Below are 24,424 nucleotides of genomic sequence, written 5' to 3' on the forward strand. Positions count from 1 at the left end.
ATACACACAAAATTCAAGCTTTCGCAACAAACTGTTGCCTCATCAGGAAAGAGGGAAGGAGAGGGAAAGACGAAAGGATGTGGGTTTTAAGGGAGAGGCTAAGGAGTCATTCCAATCCTGGGAGGGGAAAGACTTACCTTAGGGGGAAAAAAAGGACGGGTATACACTCGCGCACACACACACATATCCATCCACACATATACAGACACAAGCAGACATATTTAAAGACCAATATGTCTTTCATTTGGTAAGTCACATCATCTTTGTTTTTATATATATATATATATATATATATATATATATATATATATATATATATATATATATATATATATATATATATATATAGAGGTATGAATATAACAGAGGGAAACATTCCACGTGGAAAAAATATATCTAAAAAGAAAGAAAGTGATGAGACTTACCAAACAAAAGCACTGGCAGGTCGATAGACACACAAACATACACACAAAATTCTAGCTTTCGCAACAAACGGTTGCTTCGTCAGGAAAGAGGGAAGGAGAGGGAAAGATGAAAGGAAGTGGGTTTTAAGGGAGAGGGTAAGGAGTCATTCCAATCCCGGGAGCGGAAAGACTTAAAACCCACTTCCTTTCATCTTTCCCTCTCCTTCCCTCTTTCCTGACGAAGCAACCGTTTGTTGCGAAAGCTAGAATTTTGTGTGTATGTTTGTGTTTGTTTGTGTGTCTATCGACCTGCCAGCGCTTTTGTTTGGTAAGTCTCATCACTTTCTTTCTTTTTAGATATATATATATAGAGGGAAACATTCCACGTGGGAAAAATATATCTAAAAACAAAGATGATGTGACTTACCAAACGAAAGCGCTGGCACGTCGATAGACACACAAACAAACACAAACATACACACAAAATTCAAGCTTTCGCAACAAACTGTTGCCTCATCAGGAAAGAGGGAAGGAGAGGGAAAGACGAAAGGATGTGGGTTTTAAGGGAGAGGGTAAGGAGTCATTCCAATCCCTGGAGCGGAAAGACTTACCTTAGGGGGGAAAAAAGGACGGGTATACACTCGCGCGCACACACACACATATCCATCCACACATATACAGACACAAGCAGACATATTTAAATATATATATATATATATATATATATATATATATATATATATATATATATATATATATAAAACAGAGGGAAACATTCCACGTGGAAAAATATATCTAAAAAGAAAGATGATGAGACTTACCAAACAAAAGCGCTGGCAGGTCGATAGACACACAAACAAACACAAATATACACACAAAATTCAAGCTTTGGCAACAAACTGTTGCCTCATCAGGAAAGAGGGAAGGAGAGGGAAAGACGAAAGGATGTGGGTTTTAAGGGAGAGGGTAAGGAGTCATTCCAATCCTGGGAGCGGAAAGACTTACCTTAGGGGGAAAAAAGGACAGGTATACACTCGCGCACACACACACACATATCCATCCACACATACAGACACAAGCAGACATATTTAAATATGTCTGCTTGTGTCTGTATATGTGTGGATGGATATGTGTGTGTGTGCGAGTGTATACCCGTCCTTTTTTCCCCCTAAGGTAAGTCTTTCCGCTCCCGGGATTGGAATGACTCCTTACCCTCTCCCTTAAAACCCACATCCTTTCGTCTTTCCCTCTCCTTCCCTCTTTCCTGATGAGGCAACAGTTTGTTGCGAAAGCTTGAATTTTGTGTGTTTGTTTGTGTTTGTTTGTGTGTCTATCGACGTGCCAGCGCTTTCGTTTGGTAAGTCACATCATCTCTGTTTTTAGATATATTTTTCCCACGTGGAATGTTTCCCTATATATATATATATATATATATATATATATATATATATATATATATAATACTTGTGTCTGTATATGTGTGGATGGATATGTGTGTGTGTGCGCGAGTGTATACCCGTCCTTTTTTCCCCCTAAGGTAAGTCTTTCCGCTCCCGGGATTGGAATGACTCCTTACCCTCTCCCTTAAAACCCACATCCTTTCGTCTTTCCCTCTCCTTCCCTCTTTCCTGATGAGGCAACAGTTTGTTGCGAAAGCTTGAATTTTGTGTGTATGTTTGTGTTTGTTTGTGTGTCTATCGACGTGCTAGCGCTATATATATATATATATATATATATATATATATATATATATATATATATATATATATATATATATATATATATATACTCCTGGAAATTGAAATAAGAACACCGTGAATTCATTCTCCCAGGAAGGGGAAACTTTATTGACACATTCCTGGGGTCAGATACATCACATGATCACACTGACAGAACCACAGGCACATAGACACAGGCAACAGAGCATGCACAATGTCGGCACTAGTACAGTGTATATCCACCTTTCGCAGCAATGCAGGCTGCTATTCTCCCATGGAGACGATCGTAGAGATGCTGGATGTAGTCCTGTGGAACGGCTTGCCATGCCATTTCCACCTGGCGCCTCAGTTGGACCAGCGTTCGTGCTGGACGTGCAGACCGCGTGAGACGACGCTTCATCCAGTCCCAAACATGCTCAATGGGGGACAGATCCGGAGATCTTGCTGGCCAGGGTAGTTGACTTACACCTTCTAGAGCACGTTGGGTGGCACGGGATACATGCGGACGTGCATTGTCATGTTGGAACAGCAAGTTCCCTTGCCGGTCTAGGAATGGTAGAACGATGGGTTCGATGATGGTTTGGAAGTACCGTGCACTATTCAGTGTCCCCTCGACGATCACCAGTGGTGTACGGCCAGTGTAGGAGATCGCTCCCCACACCATGATGCCGGGTGTTGGCCCTGTGTGCCTCGGTCGTATGCAGTCCTGATTGTGGCGCTCACCTGCACGGCGCCAAACACGCATACGACCATCATTGGCACCAAGGCAGAAGCGACTCACATCGCTGAAGACGACACGTCTCCATTCGTCCCTCCATTCACGCCTGTTGCGACACCACTGGAGGTGGGCTGCACGATGTTGGGGCGTGAGCGGAAGACGGCCTAACGGTGTGCGGGACCGTAGCTCAGCTTCATGGAGACGGTTGCGAATGGTCCTCGCCGATACCCCAGGAGCAACAGTGTCCCTAATTTGCTGGGAAGTGGCGGTGCGGTCCCCTACGGCACTGCGTAGGATCCTACGGTCTTGGCGTGCATCCGTGCGTCGCTGCGGTCTGGTCCCAGGTCGATGGGCACGTGCACCTTCCGCCAACCACTGGCGACAACATAGATGTACTGTGGAGACCTCACGCCCCACGTGTTGAGCAATTCGGCGGTACGTCCACCCGGCCTCCCCCATGCCCACCATACGCCCTCGCTCAAAGTCCGTCAACTGCACATACGGTTCACGTCCACGCTGTCGCGGCATGCTACCAGTGTTAAAGACTGCGATGGAGCTCCGTATGCCACGGCAAACTGGCTGACACTGACGGCGGCGGTGCACAAATGCTGCGCAGCTAGCGCCATTCGACGGCCAACACCGCGGTTCCTGGTGTGTCCGCTGTGCCGTGCGTGTGATCATTGCTTGTACAGCCCTCTCGCAGTGTCCGGAGCAAGTATGGTGGGTCTGACACATCGGTGTCAATGTGTTCTTTTTTCCATTTCCAGGAGTGTACATATAAAACAAAGATGATGTGACTTACCAAATGAAAGTGCTGGCAGGTCGACAGACACACAAACATACACACAGAATTGTTTGTGTGTCTGTCGACCTGCTAGCACTTTCATTTGGTAAGTCACATCATCTTTGTTTTTAGATATATTTTTCCTACGTGGAATGTTTCCCTCTATTATAACTCCCAGAGATGATGTGACTTACTAAACGAAAGCGCTGGCACGTCGATAGACACACAAACATACACACAAAATTCAAGCTTTCGCAACAAACTGTTGCCTCATCAGGAAAGAGGGAAGGAGAGGGAAAGACGAAAGGATGTGGGTTTTAGGGAGAGGGTAAGGAGTCATTCCAATCCCGGGGGCAGAAAGACTTACCTTAGGGGGGAAAAAAGGACGGGTATACACTCGCGCACACACACACATATCCATCCACACATATACATACACAAGCAGACATATTTAAAGACAAAGAGTTTGGGCAGAGCTGTCAGTCGAGGCGGAAGTGAAGAGGCAAAGATGATGTTGAATGACAGGTGAGGTATGAGTGGCAGCAACTTGAAATTAGCGGAGATTGAGGCCTGGTGGGTAACGGGAAGAGAGGATATATTAAAGAGCAAGTTCCCATCTCCAGAGTTCGGATAGGTTGGTGTTTGTGGGAAGTATCCAGATAACCCGGACGGTGTAACACTGTGCCAAGATGTGCTGGCCGTGCACCAAGGCATGTTTAGCCACAGGGTGATCCTCATTACCAACAAACACTGTCTGCCTGTGTCCATTCATGCGAATGGACAGTTTGTTGCTGGTCATTCACACATAGAATGCATCACAGTGTAGGCAGGTCAGTTGGTAAATCACGTGGGTGCTTTCACATGTGGCTCTGCCTTTGATCGTGTACACATTCCGGGTTACAGGACTGGAGTAGGTGGCGGTGGGAGGGTGCATGGGACAGGTTTTACACCGGGGGCGGTTACAAGGATAGGAGCCAGAGGATAGGGAAGGTGGTTTGGGGATTTCATAGGGATGAACTAACAGGTTACGAAGGTTAGGTGGACGGCGGAAAGACACTCTTGATGGAGTGGGGAGGATTTCATGAAGGATGGATCTCACTTCAGGGCAGGATTTGAGGAAGTCGTATCCCTGCTGGAGAGCCACATTCAGAGTCTGGTCCAGTCCCGGAAAGTATCCTGTCACAAGTGGGGCACTTTTGTGGTTCTTCTGTGGGGGATTCTGGGTTCGAGGGGATGAGGAAGTGGCTCTGGTTATTTGCTTCTGTACCAGGTCGGGAGGGTAGTTGCGAGATGCGAAAGCTGTTGTCAGGTTGTTGGTGTAATGGTTCAGGGATTCCGGACTGGAGCAGATTCATTTGCCACGAAGACCTAGGCTGTAGGGAAGGGACCGTTTGATGTGGAATGGGTGGCAGCTGTCATAATGGAGGTACTGTTGCTTGTTGGTGGGTTTGATGTGGACGGTCGTGTGAAGCTGGCCATTGGACAGGTGGAGGTCAACGTCAAGGAAAGTGGCATGGGATTTGGAGTAGGACCAGGTGAATCTGATGGAACCAAAGGAGTTGAGGTTGGAGAGGAAATTCTGGAGTTCTTCTTCACTGTGAGTCCAGATCATGAAGATGTCATCAATAAATCTGTACCAAACTTTGGGTTGGCAGGCCTGGGTAACCAAGAAGGCTTCCTCTAAGCGACCCATGAATAGGTTGGCGTACGAGGGGGCCATCCTGGTACCCATGGCTGTTCCCTTTAATTGTTGGTATGTCTGGCCTTCAAAAGTGAAGAAGTTGTGGGTCAGGATGAAGCTGGCTAAGGTGATGAGGAAAGAGGTTTTAGGTAGGGTGGCAGGTGATCGGCGTGAAAGGAAATGCTCCATCGCAGCGAGGCCCTGGACGTGCGGAATATTTGTGTGTAAGGAAGTGGCATCAATGGTTACAAGGATGGTTTCCGGGGGGTAACAGATTGGGTAAGGATTCCAGGCGTTCGAGAGAGTGGTTGGTGTCTTTGATGAAGGATGGGAGACTGCATGTAATGGGTTGAAGGTGTTGATCTACGTAGGCAGAGATACGTTCTGTAGGGGCTTGGTAACCAGCTACAATGGGGCGGCCGGGATGATTGGGTTTGTGGATTTTAGGAAGAAGGTAGAAGATAGGGGTGCGGGGTGTCGGTGGGGTCAGGAGGTTGATGGAGTCAGGTGAAAGGTTTTGCAGGGGGCCTAAGGTTCTGAGGATTCCTTGAAGCTCCGCCTGGACATCGGGAATGGGGTTACCTTGGCGAACTTTGTATGTGGTGTTGTCTGAAAGCTGACGCAGTCCCTCAGCCACATACTCCCGACGATCAAGTACCACGGTCGTGGAACCCTTGTCCGCCGGAAGAATGACGATGGATCGGTCAGCCTTCAGATCACGGATAGCCTGGGCTTCAGCAGTGGTGATGTTGGGAGTAGGATTAAGGTGTTTTAAGGAGGATTGAGATGCAAGGCTGGAAGTCAGAAATTCCTGGAAGTTTGGAGAGGGTGATTTTGAGGAAGAGGAGGTGGGTCCCGCTGCGACGGAGGACGGAACTGTTCCAGGCAGGGTTCAATTTGGATGGTGTCTTGGGGAGTTGGATCATTAGGAGTAGGATTAGGATCATTTTTCTTTGTGGCAAAGTGATATTTCCAGCAGAGAGTACGAGTGTAGGACAGTAAATCTTTGACGAGGGCTGTTTGGTTGAATCTGGGAGTGGGGCTGAAGGTGAGGCCTTTGGATAGGACAGAGGTTTCGGATTGGGAGAGAGGTTTGGAGGAAAGGTTAACTACTGAATTGGGGTGTTGTGGTTCCAGATTGTGTTGATTGGAATTTTGAGGTTTTGGAGGGAGTGGAGCTGGAAGTGGGAGATTGAGTAGATGGGAGAGACTGGGTTTGTGTGCAATGAGAGGAGGTTGAGGTTTGCTGGAAAGGTTGTGAAGGGTGAGTGAGTTGCCTTTCCGGAGGTGGGAAACCAGGAGATTGGATAGTTTTTTGAGGTGGAGGGTGGCATGCTGTTCTAATTTACGGTTGGCCTGTAGGAGGATGCTCTGAACAGCCGGTGTGGATGTGGGAGAGGAAAGATTAAGGACTTTTGTTAAGGATAGGAGTTGACGGGTGTGTTCATTGGCTGAGTTGATGTGTAGGTGAAGGATTAGGTGGGCGAGGGCAATGGATTGTTCAGTTTGGAGCTGGTATAGGCCACATCCTTTCGTCTTTCCCTCTCCTTCCCTCTTTCCTGATGAGGCAACAGTTTGTTGCGAAAGCTGGAATTTTGTGTGTATGTTTGTGTTTGTTTGTGTGTCTATCGACGTGCCAGCGCTTTCATTTGGTAAGTCACATCATCTTTGTTTTTAGATATTTTTTTCCCACGTGATGTGACTTACCAAATGAAAGTGCTGGCAGGTCGACAGACACACAAACAAACACAAACATACACACAAAATTCAAGCTTTCGCATCAAACTGTTGCCTCATCAGGAAAGAGGGAAGGAGAGGGAAAGACGAAAGGATGTGGGTTTTGAGGGAGAGGGTAAGGAGTCATTCCAATCCCGGGAGCGGAAAGACTTACCTTAGGGGGAAAAAAGGACGGGTATACACTCGCGCGCGCACACACACACACACACACACACACACACACACACACACACACACACACATATCCATCCACACATATACAGACACAAGCATATATATATATATGTGTGTGTGTGTGTGTGTGTGTGTGTGTGTGTGTGTGTGTGTGTGTGTGTGTATAAAACAAAGATGATGTGACTTACCAAACGAAAGCGCTGGCACGTCGATAGACACACAAACATACACACAAAATTCTGGCTTTCGCAACCAACGGTTGCTTCGTCAGGAATATGAAATCCCCAAACCACCTTCCCTACCCTCTGGCTCCTACCCTTGTAACCGCCCCCGGTGTAAAACCTGTCCCATACACCCTCCCACCACCACCTACTCCAGTCCTGTAACCCGGAAGGTGTACACGATCAAAGGCAGAGCCACGTGTGAAAGCACCCACGTGATCTACCAACTGACCTGCCTACACTGTGATGCATTCTATGTGTGAATGACCAGCAACAAACTGTCCATTCGCATGAATGGACACAGGCAGACAGTGTTTGTTGGTAATGAGGATCACCCTGTGGCTAAACATGCCTTGGTGCACGGCCAGCACATCTTGGCGCAGTGTTACACCGTCCGGGTTATCTGGATACTTCCCACTAACACCAACCTATCCGAGCTCCGGAGATGGGAACTTGCTCTTCAATATATCCTCTCTTCTCGTTATCCACCAGGCCTCAATCTCCGCTAATTTCAAGTTGCCGCCACTCATACCTCACCTGTCATTCAACAACATCTTTGCCTCTGCACTTCTGCCTCGACTGACATCTCTGCCCAAACTCTTTGTCTTTAAATATGTCTGCTTGTGAGATGTCTGCTTGTGTCTGTATATGTGTGGATGGATATGTGTGTGTGTGTGTGTGTGTGTGTGTGTGTGTGTGTGTGTGTGTGTGTGTGCGAGTGTATACCCGTCCTTTTTTCCCCCTAAGGTAAGTCTTTCCGCTCCCGGGATTGGAATGACTCCTTACCTTCTCCCTTAAAACCCACATCCTTTCGTCTTTCCCTCTCCTTCCCTCTTTCCTGATGAGGCAACAGTTTGTTGCGAAAGCTTGAATTTTGTGTGTATGTTTGTGTTCGTTTGTGTGTCTGTCGACCTGCCAGCACTTTCATTTGGTAAGTCACATCATCTTTGTTTTATATATATATATATATATATATATATATATATATATATATACACACACACACATCACTATTCAGCATAAGAATAATACGAATATAAACATGACATGATATGTATCTTCTTCCGTGTTTGCTGTTGTCTCACTCTAGTTTTGCAGTTTATTGGGCAGACAGGATTTAAATGAGATAGCAGCAAACACGAAAGAATTCATGGCATAATGTTTAAATTTGTATTATTCTTATGGTGAAGAGAATACTGCATGTGATTCATGATTCATAAAAGTTCCTATTAGCAACCATCTCTTGTCACAGGTAGGAAAAAATTCAGAACGTAGAGCTGGCCATAGTGACATACATCCCAAACAGTCTTGCCAGTCGGATTTTCATAGTAGATTTTTAGTGATGACTTCAAATGCAGAGCATGTTGTTGTTGTCTTCAGTCCGTAGACTAGTTTGATGCAGCTCTCCACGCTTTTCTATCCTGTGCAATGCAAAGTTGCAATACATAAAATAAGAATGAAAATAACTTAGAAATTAAACGTTGAAATTTAAAACAAAATTTTATTAGGTTTGTAATACATCTTATACGAAATGTTTAAAATATCAGTCCTGATTCTGAATCACTATCACTCGATTCTTTGTTGCTCATTTCTTCATACAGAGCATCGTCCTCCGTACCATGTAGTGCATTGGATATCGTACATTTTTTAAATGCTTGTTGCACAGTCTGATTTGGAACACACTTCCATACATCATAAATCCATTGGTACACTTGTGACAAATTTGCGCATTTTACACGCCCTGTTGGTGTCAGTTGTCTGTCGCTTTTCAAAAGCCAGTCTGTGTACATGCGTTTTAGCTTGTCCGTAAATGATTTATTCAAACAGAGCTCAAGTGATTGCAGAATTAATGTCGTCCTGCCTGGTATTACTGCCCAAGTCCATTTTGCTTTTCTGTAAATTTCGTTTTACTGCAGGTGTTGTATGGCCTGCGTACACATGTAATACCAACAGGCTGCATAAACCAAGCATTGCGCCAGGACGACGAATCCACACATGCCTAATTCATTCCCGCACCAGGTCCTCTGAAAACCACCCAGTTTCGTTTGCTCATACATTTACAGTTTTTGGAAACACTTCCGATTTCGGTGAAGTCTTTTGCTTGAAAATTATGAATGGGGATAATTTATGTCCATCTGCTGTGCAAGCAAGCATGACAGACATCCGCTGTTTATCACCCCCGATGTAAGAACACTTATGTCTTTCTTTCCTTTGGCGTCAACATATAATTTGACAGCATTTAAAAATATACAGGAGTCTGGTCAGCATTTCCTATCTGACCAAGAAGGTATTGCTTTTCTGTGCGCCGCCTAGTTATGAAGCGCTGAAATTCCACAAGTTTTTCTTCATAATTTTTCGGCAGCTTCTGTGCAACTGAAGTTCACCTCCAAAGTGGAAAACCCCAGCGGTTCCTAAACAGATCAATCCAGCTGTGACTAGCCTTAAAATTTTTGATTTTTTGCTCTCTAGCAATTTCATGTGGCTCAATTTTTAAAATTTTGGCGTTCACAGGCAGGGATTTCTGATGCTGTTCCTTAACAAATTCATTTAAAAAATCGCTTCTAGTGCATGATATTGGCCACACTTTGGCCCACTAAATGCTGCCCTGCTTCTTGAACATTCAAATAATTTGTCCCTCTGCAGTCGCCATCGCCTGACGTTGCTCTCATCAATCAATTGCAGATCTGTAGCACGATTAGAACTTTTTTCCGCAAAAGAAATAACTCCCCTCTTGAATTTGGCATTGTAATGAAAGCACACTTCATTATGGTTCACTAACACCAACAAGCACTTAACAAAATTCCGTAAAGCAGTAGGTGCCGCTACGTGAAATCATAATGAGCCCCAGTGTATCAACTCGTGCAACAATCCTAAAGCCTTGTGCATTGTCGGTATTTTTGTGTAAAGAAATTTATTTTTGTTGCTACGAATATTTGAACGGCTACTACATTCGAAGACGAATAATACGGAATTTCTATTTACTTCGTTGGATAATGTATGAAAATGCAGTGGTCGAAACTCGGGCCGAAGAAAAAAGCTCGTATTCCAACTACCTTTTTTTTTTTATGCAGAGGTTTTGGCACCAGTATTTATCTTTGGCCTGCAAAGCATGCCTGTGCAGTGCTACATATATTCGATGGCAGAAGGTAGTTGTGGCGGCACCCGGCACCTACCAACATTTTTCAGAACTTTCGCTTACTTTGCACTCGATTCTAAGTCACAGGCTGTTTTTTGGATTACAAAAATTGGAAAAAAAGGGCGGCTTAGATTAGAGTAAATACGGTAAGTACTTTCAAAGGGTGCTCATAGTATACTGCAAGAATGCATTATCTAATAAAAATTCTTCACACAGCACCACCAGTGGGTCAGTGTTGGAGAGACATACTCAACATTAAGAACAGATTATGATGGTCTAATATGCTTTTGTTCTCACTATGTGTGTGTGTGTGTGTGTGTGTTTGCTTTTGTTGACACATGCTACATGTGAAAGAAAATTGAACTTACATGGAATATATCATTTTCTGTTTTATTTATTGATGTATTCAACATTTGTAGAAAATGGAAGATGAAGAAAAGGTCCTTCATGAGAAAAACAGTAACACTATTGTTAATTCACTCAGTGGTACTGATGAGAATGAGAGTAAAAATCTCCATGGGCAGTACTTCGAAAGTCAGAATGTTGTTCTTCCAGTGTTCAAGCCACCTCATCTTCGTTCAAAGGTATGTTTTTGCTTCTGTTTGTATCAAAAAAGAAAAGGAGATACTTAGAAATGTCCGTAATAGGTATTTCATAGTACAACTTTCTGAAATAAAAATTGACATAGAGATAGAAGTAGAGTGCCTTCATACCATTTTCTGATAAAGGAACATTAGCTCCTTCACAGGATCAGTTTGAGTTAAAGCTACCCTAGAAATCATAAGTTAATAACCTCAGACTTCAGCGTCATGCTAATGGAAGGTCCTTGATAGTATATAAATAATGAAAGGAGTAAATGTATCAACTCAACCATATAGTTGGGGCACTGAGTCATTGAGAGGCACATAAACATTTCATCCTTAAGGGCTAAAAGAATACATGAATATCTGCAAGACCACATTGTGCAAGCAGTGCAGCCAGACTACAACCTAAAGTTTGTATTCAAATGGCATCTAGGCGTAATTTGCAATAACTAATGTGGTGTACTAAACAAGACTGACTCATGGCTGCCTTTCTAGCTCCATTGCTGTGAGCAGCTGAGCCCACAATTCATGACACTTGTGCCTCTGCTTGTGTTAGTCATTCACCACTAACAGTACCTCCATTTGGACATTTTCCACCAGTTCTATGTCAACAGATTTCGTCTTATAGCTTTGGCACATAAAAGTGCCACATCTGCATTGGGAAGTGGGAGTTAGGTATCTATGCTGAAAACCTTGTCAAGATCCTAATAGATAGACGGTATCCTGCCCAGTTAACCCAAAACTAATTTCTTGCACTGTTTCACACTGAGACGGCAATAAACCCATTACCACTGAGACTCAGTCTCTGCCCAGTAATCCCCATATTGTCCATCGTCACACACCTATAAACTCTAGACCACATTTATCTCAGTGGTCTGACCAGATCTGTGACTTTGATTATGTCATGAGATTGGAAAGTTGAACCCAGCATTCTACCCTTTTCCCTGAAAATACTATTCTGTTGTCCATTTGATCTATACAAACTGTAGTTCACCCCATTGCTGTCCATGCTCCCAATTCCGCCCCCTTATAGATCTGTTCCATACACCCATTCATCAGATCTTACTGCACTCCAATTACTGACATTTCCTATTCTATTAAAGATAGGACCATGTGTGTACATGTGTGCCGTATATTACCCGGCATAGCAAACTGGTTATCTGGCCAGGGCGGCATCAGCATTGTGTAACCTAACATCGAAAAACAGGGAGAGGAGGCAGTATGTAACAGTGTACACTTTGGTATCCTTACAGATGGAGTGCAGCCGCACACTTCACACCTATACTCTGTTCACCAAAACGAGACACAGACTGTAAACACATAAAGGCACATGACCACAGTGTTGCCATCAAGGGGTAAACAATACAGGGTGCACTCGTGCTGAGTGTGGCAGTGTCTGTAGCGATTATAAGTCATTAGTGTGTGATCGGAAAATCTAATTGGAAAGTTCATCACATTTGAAAGACTTTTTGACTATTAGTGTTAATGATCGCATTCAGCATTCATTGCTTCTGTGCCCACCCAATGGCTAATCTTTTTTCTCCCTTTAGTATCGTGTATGAATAAACTCATAATGTCAACCTCCATGGGCACAGCAAGCTAGATTGACAGATCAGTTTTGACTCCACCCACGAAGCAAACAAAGAAGAAATCATTAAGTTCTGCAGAGAAGCTCATGGTTTTTAATGCGTATAAAATGGAGTAGTTGTGTCCAGAGCAGTCAGTGACTGATATTGTTATGGCTCTGAGCACTATGGGACTCAACTGCTGAGGTTATTAGTCCCCTAGAACTTAGAACTAGTTAAACCTAACTAACCTAAGGACATCACAAACATCCATGCCCGAGGCAGGATTCGAACCTGCGACCGTAGCGGTCTTGCGGTTCCAGACTGCAGCGCCTTTAACCGCACGGCCACTTCGGCCGGCTGATATTGTTATGAAAGCAGCTGCATCTACAGGTGTAGGCTGTTCTTCACTGTATCGTGTGATAAGTGAGTACAAGTCTACACACTATTCGAAGTCTCGCAAGAAAGAAAAATCATGATAGGACCTTCCATAAAGTATTGATAACTGTGATAGAGATGCGATATTGAGGAAAGTACATGATTTCTTTTTCTCTTACTAATTGCAAACCATAGACAAAGTGCTTGCTGCTGTGAACGAAGATCCAGATCTGGGAAATTTTTGGAGAAATAATGAATTTTTAGTGTGTTCAGCATGGACACAGTAGCATGCTAATAGAGAGGGATGACATCATTTTATGGAGGCAGCGTTTTGTATGAACCATTAAATTATTGAGAGATGAATGAAGACGCATTCACAATTTGGACAAGATGTGGTTGAATGCAGAACATACCCAAAGTAACGTCTGGATAGATAACACCATAAGATCTTCTAAATAAGTGTTTGTCTTGATTATCAACAGGAAACAAGGACTGCCAAGGTAAGGTGAATGCCTGATTATCACACACGTTGGGAGAAAAGCAGGTTCTGTCAAAGGCTGTTTGTGGATTTTCAAATCCAAGAAGAGGGGAGATTATCATGATATGTGTGCTGATACTTTTAAAAAGTGTTTGAAAGGTATTCTTCCTTGCCTTCAAGAAAACACAGCTGTTGTTCTTATGCAGGAAAAACTGTTGTTTGAATTTCTCCATACCACTGCGAATTAAACGGTGTCGGGTTAGTTTGAGCCAGAATCAAAGACTATGTTACAGCAAAAATCAGTACGTACAAAATGTCTGAAATTAAAGAACTATCAGAACAAGCAGTAAGAACAGTGACTGCAGAAGAGTGGAACAAATGTGTTCTCTATGTGGTGGAAAAAAGTTGAAACTCGGATGTGAAAATTAGACTGCTCATAGAGGAGATAGGTGTGTGTTGTTATAAACCTCATTGAAAATAGTTAAGAGTTCAACAGAATGAAATTAGTGTTAGCATTCCTTTAACATTGTTGTAAATGGTATTTTATTAAAATTGCATGTGTTTGAATCTGCTGTGCCATCTATCAGTTTTGTATGCTTTCTTTCTTTACAGTGTAGCCAAAGTTCACAATAAAAGGTTTCTCGTGAGCAACACACACTTTGCTGTGATGCCAGCCCAGAAGCCAACTGCACAGTGTGCATGAAGGATTTTTGAAACCCCTTGTTTCACTGGTATGGGTGGTAGTCAGTCACGTGAAAATGTTTGTTTCCTCCCAACTCTCAGTGAATAGACTATGTACAGCAGTACCCTACAGAACATAACCAATAAATGTAGGCAAGCACTTGTGTTTGGTGAAACCCTTAAGATGATGTCACTTTGACAGAATTTATTCACAGAATTATATGTATGAACCCTCATTTTGTCTAAATAAACCACTGTCCTGCAGTGAACACATAGTGTGTAGTGGGGCGATCATTCTGTTGTAGAAATAATTCAAAAGCCAAGATCACTTAAATACTGTTTACTGGATAACTGGTTTCAACACACTAAAGGTGCCATCATCGGATCTGAATGTAGATTAACATTTATAAACCATTTGGATATAATGATACATGAGGCAGACCAACTGATATAAAATCATTGTCACAAAAAATAAAAACAACTGCTCTCATGGTCATTCTTTTCCATAAGATATGTAAAACTGAAGTCACAAGATAAAACTATTTGGTACATGACCACTACTCAACTAACAACAGTCGGCATCACACTGTGCCAACTAGTTACACTTCAAAAATGAAATGTGTTCATTACTGTTAATTAATAAAAACATCAATGAAGATACATCAAAAACTTCTGTAGTAATTTGCATAGGCAAAATATGATTTCAGTTTTGAAATAGTGTGATCAAACAGAATCGTTTTATTTACATCACAATACCTTTTGTTCAATTTTTATTTTGGTATTTTTATAATGATTTTTGTTTTGTATGTTTTTAGCCCTTCCAATCCCTTTCAATCTGGTACGATCAGTGGTTTGTGAGAGACTGTCACTGTTATTTGATGCACTATTAGAACTATATTTATAATTAGTCATCAACATAACTTAAATTTACATGATATTTAATTTGATTTATAAGACACACCATAATTCTGATGTAAGGATTGTTTGACACTATGGGAATGACTTAACAAGTCACTAGAATAAATGAAGTGACCTGTGCTGAAGGAGGGCCATGGCACTTAGGCAGTTGTGGTGATAGTCTTGAAGAGATAGAGTTCTCTGCCTCTTTGAACAGTGTGGAGAGAGATCGACAAATTTCAGCAGATGCCTTGACAGCCACATGTATTTGTGCGTTTCCAAGACGGCATTTTGTTCTTTTTGCCTGGGGTAAAGGGGCAACAATGAATCACTGTGGCACCAAGATACTTCAATATATTAATTTAATATTATTGTTTGTGTACAGAACAATAATAACCAACTTTATTTCAAGTTGTCATTCATTATTTATGAAGTTAATAACGCCTCAGCCATCATATGAAGCCATGGACTTGCAATCCTTGATAACAAATGACTACAAGATAAGTATATCCACAAGAGTTTTGGATCTGAGAATTACGTTATTAGTGGGGGTCCTTAAAAATAAACTGTAATTAGATCTCAGTACCTTGAATGAAAGCCCACTAGAATTAATAGGTTTAGGGTAAGATACTGGGCACTTCAAACCTCATCAACATTCAGTCTGTTCAGTGATGCCCATTGTTGACCTGATGCCCATGTCAGAGCATGTTTTCTGGGTTTGAAGTCCAGTTCTCTATAACATAAGCTATGAAGTTCTACCAAAGTTAGTATTCCTTTATTGCTCATAACATGACTGAAATTGCTGTCAAGTAATAAATTTATCCACATTATCAAGGCATTTATACTGTGTACACTTGGTTGGTTTTCTGTGGGTTGAATACTTCATTTCCACTCATCTCAGCTTAGTATCCTATCTGCCCTGATTTGTGCACCGCAGACCAGCTCACCTTTAACATTTTGCCTTGCATGTTGAGTCACCTTTTCTGCCTTTACTGTTAGTGCTTTCTTCTTTTCATCACCAATAATTCTGTTTACAGCAAGTTTCTACTGTCTGGAAGCAGCACACACTACTTTAAATCGATCATATCTGTACCTAGTAACAGGATGAAGTTGGTTTCCGCTATTGCCAGGTATACAAATTCCTTTTTTACCAAATGCACTGCAGTTGTTCCAGCTTCCTGTGTAGATACAACAGTCATAAACTTGAGCACCCCATTTATGAATATGATGTACACCACAGCATGACTGTCTTGAAAAGCTGCATCGACTTCTAGGAACTGAACGAGTATCTAGTGCTTCTTCTCCTGCCCGACTTGTATTCTCTTTACCTAGGTCTCAGCTGTTCCATCTCCTTGGCTGCCCCCGTTCCATTGCCTTGCCTTTGCTCTTTCTCTTCCATTCATTTTCCACTCTGCTCCTCACCTGTCCTGATATTGTGTTCCCCTTTCTTACAGTCTCCCCAATCCCTCCCCCCCCCCCCCCCCCTCTCTCTCTCTCTCTCTCTCTCTCTCTCTCTCTCTCTCTCTCTCTGTCTGTCTGTCTGTCTGTCTCCCTCTCCCTACAGTTGTCTCACCTCTCCTGATATTCAGTATCTTAAAACGTCATGTCAGTACCACACATTATTCCCTCCCCTCTCCTTTCCTTACACCTCTCTGCTCAGATGCAGAGAGATTAAAAGTTCTTGAAGTATCTTGAGGTTTAATGTTTCAGTCTGTCACACAGCTGGCACATTTTTTGTAAGAAGGCCAAAACAGCAGATCATAATATTCGGCAGGAATGACACGGGACCATTACTCGAGACCGAATCCACAATACAAATTTGCAAATTTGTAACTGATGGATATGTATTCCCTGTGTGCTCTAATTTATTGCTTGTGATTTATTTCAGTATAGTGGGTAATTGTTATTGCTATACATCATAAGTTCTGTGGCTGAATATATGTCAAGTGAATTTATAAAGGGAATATAATTGCTTTTCATGATCAACTGTTTGTGTCTGTGTTATTTGAAGCATGTGATTTTCTTTCAGAAACCTCTTAAGCATATAGAAATAAAAGAAGTAATTGTTAATAGTCTTAACGAAGATAAAAAGGAACCACGGGTTGTTAGTGAGGACAATACTTGCATGAATACAATCCCTCAGACTGAAAACAAGGGCGAAGATAATATACAAGAAGAGAAACTGCATCCGCAAAAGAGAGCTGATGATTTTAATGAAGGAGCTGACATGCAGCTTCCTCCTGTTCCAGCGTCATCTGTGCAGTTCATAAGTGCCTGGAATACAGTTAAAAGGAGACCAGGACAAAGATTTCATTATTTGAAGGTATGTTTCATGCAGGCTGATTTTTAGTGTTTGGCAGCATATAATTGAAGATTCTAATCTGTAGTGGAAACTGTAGTGGCGGGGGAGTTGACTTGGACATATGGTAGGAATGAAAGAATAAATTTATATTGAAAGATGTATCATTTTTGGTGATAAGATTATGAACAAGATAAACACCAAATTCACTTAATTTTAGGTGTTGTATGCATTATGGGTCTTCTTTTTCTCTTTCTTTTTCATATCTATAACTCTGTGTACCCAGGAATCAGTTGAACCAATCAATACTGGACATCGACTTTGCCTGTGAAGTAATGATGATAATAAGTAGAGATGATAAGAGTACAAACAGAAAGAGAACAGGACACTGATGTTTGTTTTTTATTTGTATTATTTTTTGGATTGTGTGGAGACCTAATTGTAACGGCCCACAGTACAAAGGTTTACTTTTTTGTTCATGTTTGACTACATTTACAAACTGAACTGACTTGATGCCTCCATTCTGAAACCTCACTCAGTTATTTTATTTCCATTTCATCTTAAATTAGTTATCACTTTTGATGATTTACACAGAGGCGGCTGTGGTGGCCGTGCAGTTCTAGGCGCTTCAGTCCGGAACCGCGAGACTGCTACGGTCGCAAGTTCGAATCCTGACTCAGGCATGGATGTGTGTGATGTCCTTAGGTTAGTTAGGTTTAAGTAGTTCTAAGTTCTAGGGAACTGATGACCTCAGATGTTAAGTCCCATAGTGCTCAGAGCCATTTGAACCATTTGATTTACACAGAGAACTCCATAAATAACTATGCTCAGCACATTGTCTCACAGCGGACCACTAACTGAAAATTAGTTTCCATCAAAGTTATTGTTACATCATGACACTCACAATTACTTTCTCTGAGATTGTTAATTCAGAGGCTTCATGTGATAACTCACACCTGAAACCTGTAGCTGTTGTGGAACTCAGCACATAGTTGCCACTGGATCTGTCACACCACCCTGTGACTCAGACTGTGCATTTTGGAGTTTCCTCTATCAGAATCAATAATAATAATAATGTATCATGGATCTGGTGATGAATTTGTGTCAACTCGCTTTTTTCTTTTATATACAAGGCGTACAACTTTGCTTCCGCCGTATTTTTCCCTCAACATATGAGGCTTTAATGAAACAAATTGGTTACACATTTATCATTCAAAGTATTTTCCATCATTGGCCACTACTTTCTCCCATCTTTCTGGCAGTGTACAAATCCTGCGTTGAAAAACCTGTTCATCTTTTGAAGCGATCCACGAATCGATCTGATTCGTGACTTCTTCATGAGATCGGAAATGTTGGTCAGCCAGGCCATGCACCATTGATCTAAACAGGTGATAGTCAGAGGGAGCAATGTCTGGAGAATATGGCGGGTGGGGTAGGACTTCCCATTTTAACATTTCCAAGTAAATTTTACCTTTTTTGCAACATGGGGTCGAGTGTTGTTGTGCTGCAAAATCACTGTATCATGCCTCTCGCTGTATTGCGGTCATTTGTCTTTTAATGCTATGCTCAAACGCATTAATTGTGTTCGATAACGAGCACCTGTGATTGTTTCATTGGTTTTAACACTTCATATACGCGATGCCGAGCTGATCCCATCAAATGCAAAGCGTGATCTTGGAGCTGTGAATATTCGGTTTGGCCGTCAACGTGGAATCATGGCTGAGATATCCCCATGATTTTTTGCATTTAGGGTTATCATAATGAACCCATTTTTCGTCCCCGCTCACAATACGATGCAGAAATCCCTTCCATTTTTGCCTCTGAAGCAACTGTTCACACACACACACACACACACACACACACACACACACACACCGTTCAACATCTCTTGGTTTCAGCTCATACAGGACCCAAGTTCCTTCTTTCTGAATCATGATCATAGCCTTGAGATGTTTTGAAATGGCTTGCCGTGTCACTCCCACTAATTGTGCCAATTCTTCTTGAGTTTGACGCCAGTCTTCGCTCAGCAGTGTCTCCAACTCTGCATCTTCAAAAACATTCTCTCTTCCATCACTATGCCAGTCAACGACATTAAAATCACCGTTCTTGAAGTGTTGAAACCACTCGCAACACATTCTTTCACTAATAGCGTTCTTACCATACATACTTGAGAGCATTCGATGAGACTCAGCTGCTGTTTTCTTCATATTGAAACAAAACAGTAACACCTCCCACAAATGACGAGAATTAGGCTTGTAAACTGACATTTTCAATCAAGAACAACTTTTGTAGACACAAATCGACTAATGTTTGAATGAGGTTATATTAACCGAGATCCAAGCTAACTGCCTGATGTCTGCGATCTGTTTCTTTCGACTGCTACTTACCGTTGGCGCCACCTATCGGCAAACGGCGGAAGCAAAGTTGTACACGTTGTACAAAAGAATCTTAGGGTTTGTACCCTTTCATTCTAATCTATAGTGTAGCCTGAGGCCCAGGTTAGGTTGAAGGGTAACAGGTTGGTTGAGAGGTGCCAGAATGGTATCGAAAGCTTCAGTTAACGCGAACCCAACATTGTAAGTACAAGATGTGCTGTAGACATTGTATATTTTTAAACACTTGGACTTTGTGTGATTAAAGTGTGAATGTTACTACATTGTAATCACACTGTGCTTATATTTACTCCCTTTCAAAGATGTTTTCCAGCCCCCGGTAAATTTGAATTAGAAATATCAAATTGAGCATTCATAACAGATTGTTTATTAGATAATGAAGGTTAGTGGCCCACAGGAAGGGGACTACCGAACAGAAAGAAGTGATTAATAGAAACATTTGCTGTGTGATGATAACCAATGCATTATTAAAATTGTAATAAAATATAGTTCCATGAAGTTCATCAGTCATCATTATGCATGCTATGATAACATATCAGTCACTCAAACAGTGACAGAGTAGTTAAGTGACATAGCAAAACACCCCTTCCAAGTATGAGGAGTATCAGATTGCAAGAGAGTAAACTGAAATCTCAGTACTATGAGAACTAAGAAACTGCATCAAAATAAAAGATGAATGTGGAGTGAAACTGAGAAGTTAATTTTAAAAAGTAAACAGGAGAAGGGGACTATCAAGCAAATAAGAAGAGGAAAAGAGAAACGAAACAAAAAATATTGAACAGGGACAAATGTAGTTTAATATTTACCACTGTAACACAATTGTCCTGAGGTCAAACTACATCTTAAAGGAAAGCATTTCAGGCATTAATTTCACCACTATAACCAAAAAATTAGCTGTATAACAAAACAAATGTATACTAAATAGGCATGACATAAAAGCAAAGAGTTTGGTTTTTTAGGCTGTGGAGTAGGTAATGGAATGCTATGCAGTATAACATCATTCAATGCTTCACCATTAGCATTTTGTTTTGTTTTTTTGGTAAAATATTCTCTCTCCCTGTCGTGTGTGTGTGTGTGTGTACGTGTGTGTACGTGTGTGTGTGTGTACGCAACAAGATGTCATGCTCTGATGACATTTGTGAATTGTCTCACAGCAAATTCCTGGTGACAAAATACCAAGTATTTTCCGTGAGTCAATGGAGAGCAATACGTTGAGCGAGATAATAACAACACTGGTAGAAGATTTTCTTCAACACAAAGCTGCTGTGTACCCTTACCTTAAAGGGCTGTCAGAAGTGAAAAGATTTGGAGCTCTGACAATGTTCCTATCAAAGAGTGATAAATCAGGTATGTATACATACATTTTTCACCGATAATCCCAAAACTCCATATGGGATGGCTTTCATTGTAACAAAAACTGTAATTTACCATTAAGGTCCTGTTGAGGTGATGTAATAGTGTGCTTGAGAATTTTTCAGTAGTTAATATTTCATCTAAAATTAATGTACTCTGTTACAAGTGACTGAATAGGAAGCATTAGAATGCCACTTAGCTTGAGGTATTTCTAGTGAGCTGTAAATTGTTTTTATCTTCACAGCCCCTCTTATCGATTTTTCTTTCTTTTTCTTCCTTTATTTTATAGGTTTCCATATTCTAGGAGATAATACTTTCTGACAGATCACATTAACCCATCAGAAAGAGTAGTGAATATTTGTTGAAAATGATATCTTTGTGTGGCTGTTTGACTGCATTACAATTATTGCAAATTCATGTCATATTAGAAACATAGTAGACTGAGGGAGCATCCAACTGTTGCTATATTGGTGGAATACAATACTCTCAGACCTGACTAATGGTATTGTCATGTAAAGTTTCTACTAACAACTACTACACGGCATTTTTGAGAGGTGGCATTAGTTTTGTTGTACTGTTTGTTATTGTTGAAGTAGTGGAAGCTCAGAAAGTGGCAAAGTAGTTTGTTTGTAGTTCTTACTCAACAACAGTACCTTGAATTGCTTAGTATAAATTTTTTCAACCTTCGGAAAAGACCATATACAGTTGTTTGGCACAATTTTGTCATAGCCGAGAATCCATTAATGATGATTTTCTTGGAGATCAACCAAGATTCAAAATCTGTAATTATGTTTTAAGTTTCTGGGCCTCATTTTCAATGATGTGCGGAGTTTATTGCCACAACTGAAGCATCTAAGTGCGTGCTATCTCAAAACACTCAGTGTTTTAAAGTTATTAGTCAAAGAACATGGGGTGCAGACAAAATGTAGGGGAATTAGGATCAGCCCCAACTGGGTGGTGGGTGTGAGGAGGAGCCTGGGGCTGCGAGGTGGAGGGATAGCAGGGTAGGGGGATGAGGGACAGTAAAGCGCTGCTTGTGATGGCGTACAAGGTGGAGACAGGGTTGGACAGCTGGGTGCAGTTGGGAGGTTAGATGGAAGGTGGGGGAGCTTAGCAGAAAAGGAGAGAGGTAAAACGACTGTGGGTGCATTGGTGGACTAGAGGACTGTGTAGTGCTGGAATGGGAATAGGGAAGGGGCTAGAGGGTAAGGACAAAGACTAATGAAGGTTGAGACCAGGAGGCTTACAGGAACGTAGGATATATCGCAGGGAGAGTTCGCACCTGTGCAGTTCAGAAAAGCTGGTGGTGGTGGGAAAGATGCAGATGGCACAAGCTGTGAAGCTGTCATTGAAATGAAGAACATAGTGTTGGCTGGCGTGCTCAGCAATTGGGTGGTCCAGTTGTGTATTGGCTACAGTTTGTCGGTGGCCATTCATGCAACAGACAGCTTGTTGGTTGTCATGCCCACATAGAATGCAGCACAATGGTTGCATGACAGAAATGTTGGCCAAAAGCTCATTTTCTGACACACTGTTTACTGCCTATCTGCAACTCAGCATCTCCGCTGCATAGTGAGTAGCAACTGTCCTTTTCATAATATTTTTATAACTTACATTTCTGTTACATTCATTTCTACTGTTTTTGGACTTTAAAACTTGACCACATTTACTCAGTAAATCTGAGTCATAATTTGTTCACATATATATTTATTAACTGCTTGTTTTTGTCACAGTGGAATAAATACTAATTTTAAAACAGTGAACCATATATTATTATTATTATTATTAATATGTTTTTAATTATTTCCACTGCAAAAAAATAATTTCTCAGCTTGTGAATTAGACTGTTATATGTTAATTATTCTTTCACTTGACTTTACGTTCTTGCTTCATACGGTACGTCAGAAAACAGGTATCGAGTGATTCACGAAGTTACACAACAGCCCACCAATGATTATGCATCTATAATTTTCTATCAGACCAACAGTGACAAGTATTCTACACTACTGGCCATTAAAATTGCTACACCATGAAGATGACGTGCTACAGACGCGAAATTTAACCGACAGGAAGAAGATGCTGTGATATGCAAATGATTAGCTTTTCAGAGCATTCACACAAGGTTGGCACCGGTGGCGACACCTACAACGTGCTGACATGAGGAAAGTTTCCAACCGATATCTCATACAGAAACAGCAGTAGACCAGCATTGCCTGGTGAAACGTTGTTGTGATGCCCCGTGTAAGGAGGAGAAATGCGTACCATCACGTTTCCGACTTTGATAAAGGTCGGATTGTAGCCTATCGTGATGGCGGTTTATCGTATCGCGACATTGCTGCTCGCGTTGGTCGAGATCCAATGACTGTTAGCAGAATATGGTATCGGTGGGTTCAGGAGGGTAATTCGGAACGCCGTGCTGGATCCCAACGGTCTCTTATCACTAGCAGTCGAGATGACAGGCATCTTATCCGCATGGTTGTAACGGATCGTGCAGCCACGTCTCGATCCCTGAGTCAACAGATGGAGACGTTTGCAAGACAACAAACATCTGCACGAACAGTTCGACGACGTTTGCAGCGGCATGGAATATCAGCTCGGAGACCATGGCTGCGGTTACCCTCAACGTTGCATCACAGACAGCAGCGCCTGCGATGGTGTACTCAACGACGAACCTTTGTCCACGAATGGCAAAATGTCATTTTTTCGGATGAACCCAGGTTCTGTTTACAGCATTATGATGGTCACATCTGTGTTTGGCGACATCGAGGTGAACGCACATTGGAAGCGTGTATTCGTCATCGCCATACTGGCGTATCACCCGGCGTGATGGTATGGGGTGCCATTGGTTACACGTCTCGGTCACCTCTTGTTCGCATTGACGGCACTTTGAACAGTGGATGTTACATTTCAGATGTGTTACGACCCATGGCTCTACCCTTCATTCGATCCCTGCGAAACCCTACATTTCAGCAGGAAAAATCACGACCGCATGTTGCAGGTCCTGTACGGAGCTTTCTGGGTACAGAAAATGTTCGACTGCTGCCATGGCCAACACATTCTGCAGAACTCTCACCAATTGAAAACGTCTGTTCAATGGTGGCCGAGCAACTGCCTCGTCACAATACGCCAGTCACTACTCTTGATGAACTGTGGTATGGTGTTGAAGCTGCATGGGCATCTGTACCTGTACACACCATCCAAGCTCTGTCTCATTCAATGCCCA

The 24,424-nt window shown here is 42.1% G+C and overlaps 1 protein-coding gene across 5 annotated transcripts in view; it reads left to right on the forward strand.

The window, feature by feature from the left end:
* The window catches only part of LOC126251336 (RNA polymerase II-associated protein 3-like), a 117,648-nt gene that overhangs the window by 87,322 nt on the left and 5,902 nt on the right, over window positions 1-24,424 (forward strand). For all 5 annotated transcript variants that reach the window (XM_049951691.1, XM_049951690.1, XM_049951692.1 and 2 more), the window contains 3 exons: window positions 10,993-11,157; window positions 17,186-17,479; window positions 21,003-21,195. In XM_049951691.1, coding sequence (XP_049807648.1) covers window positions 10,993-11,157; window positions 17,186-17,479; window positions 21,003-21,195 — 652 coding nt within the window. The remainder of the gene's footprint in view (window positions 1-10,992; window positions 11,158-17,185; window positions 17,480-21,002; window positions 21,196-24,424) is intronic.

Source organism: Schistocerca nitens, chromosome 4 (genome assembly GCF_023898315.1).
Source record: "Schistocerca nitens isolate TAMUIC-IGC-003100 chromosome 4, iqSchNite1.1, whole genome shotgun sequence".
NCBI lineage: Eukaryota > Metazoa > Arthropoda > Insecta > Orthoptera > Acrididae > Schistocerca > Schistocerca nitens.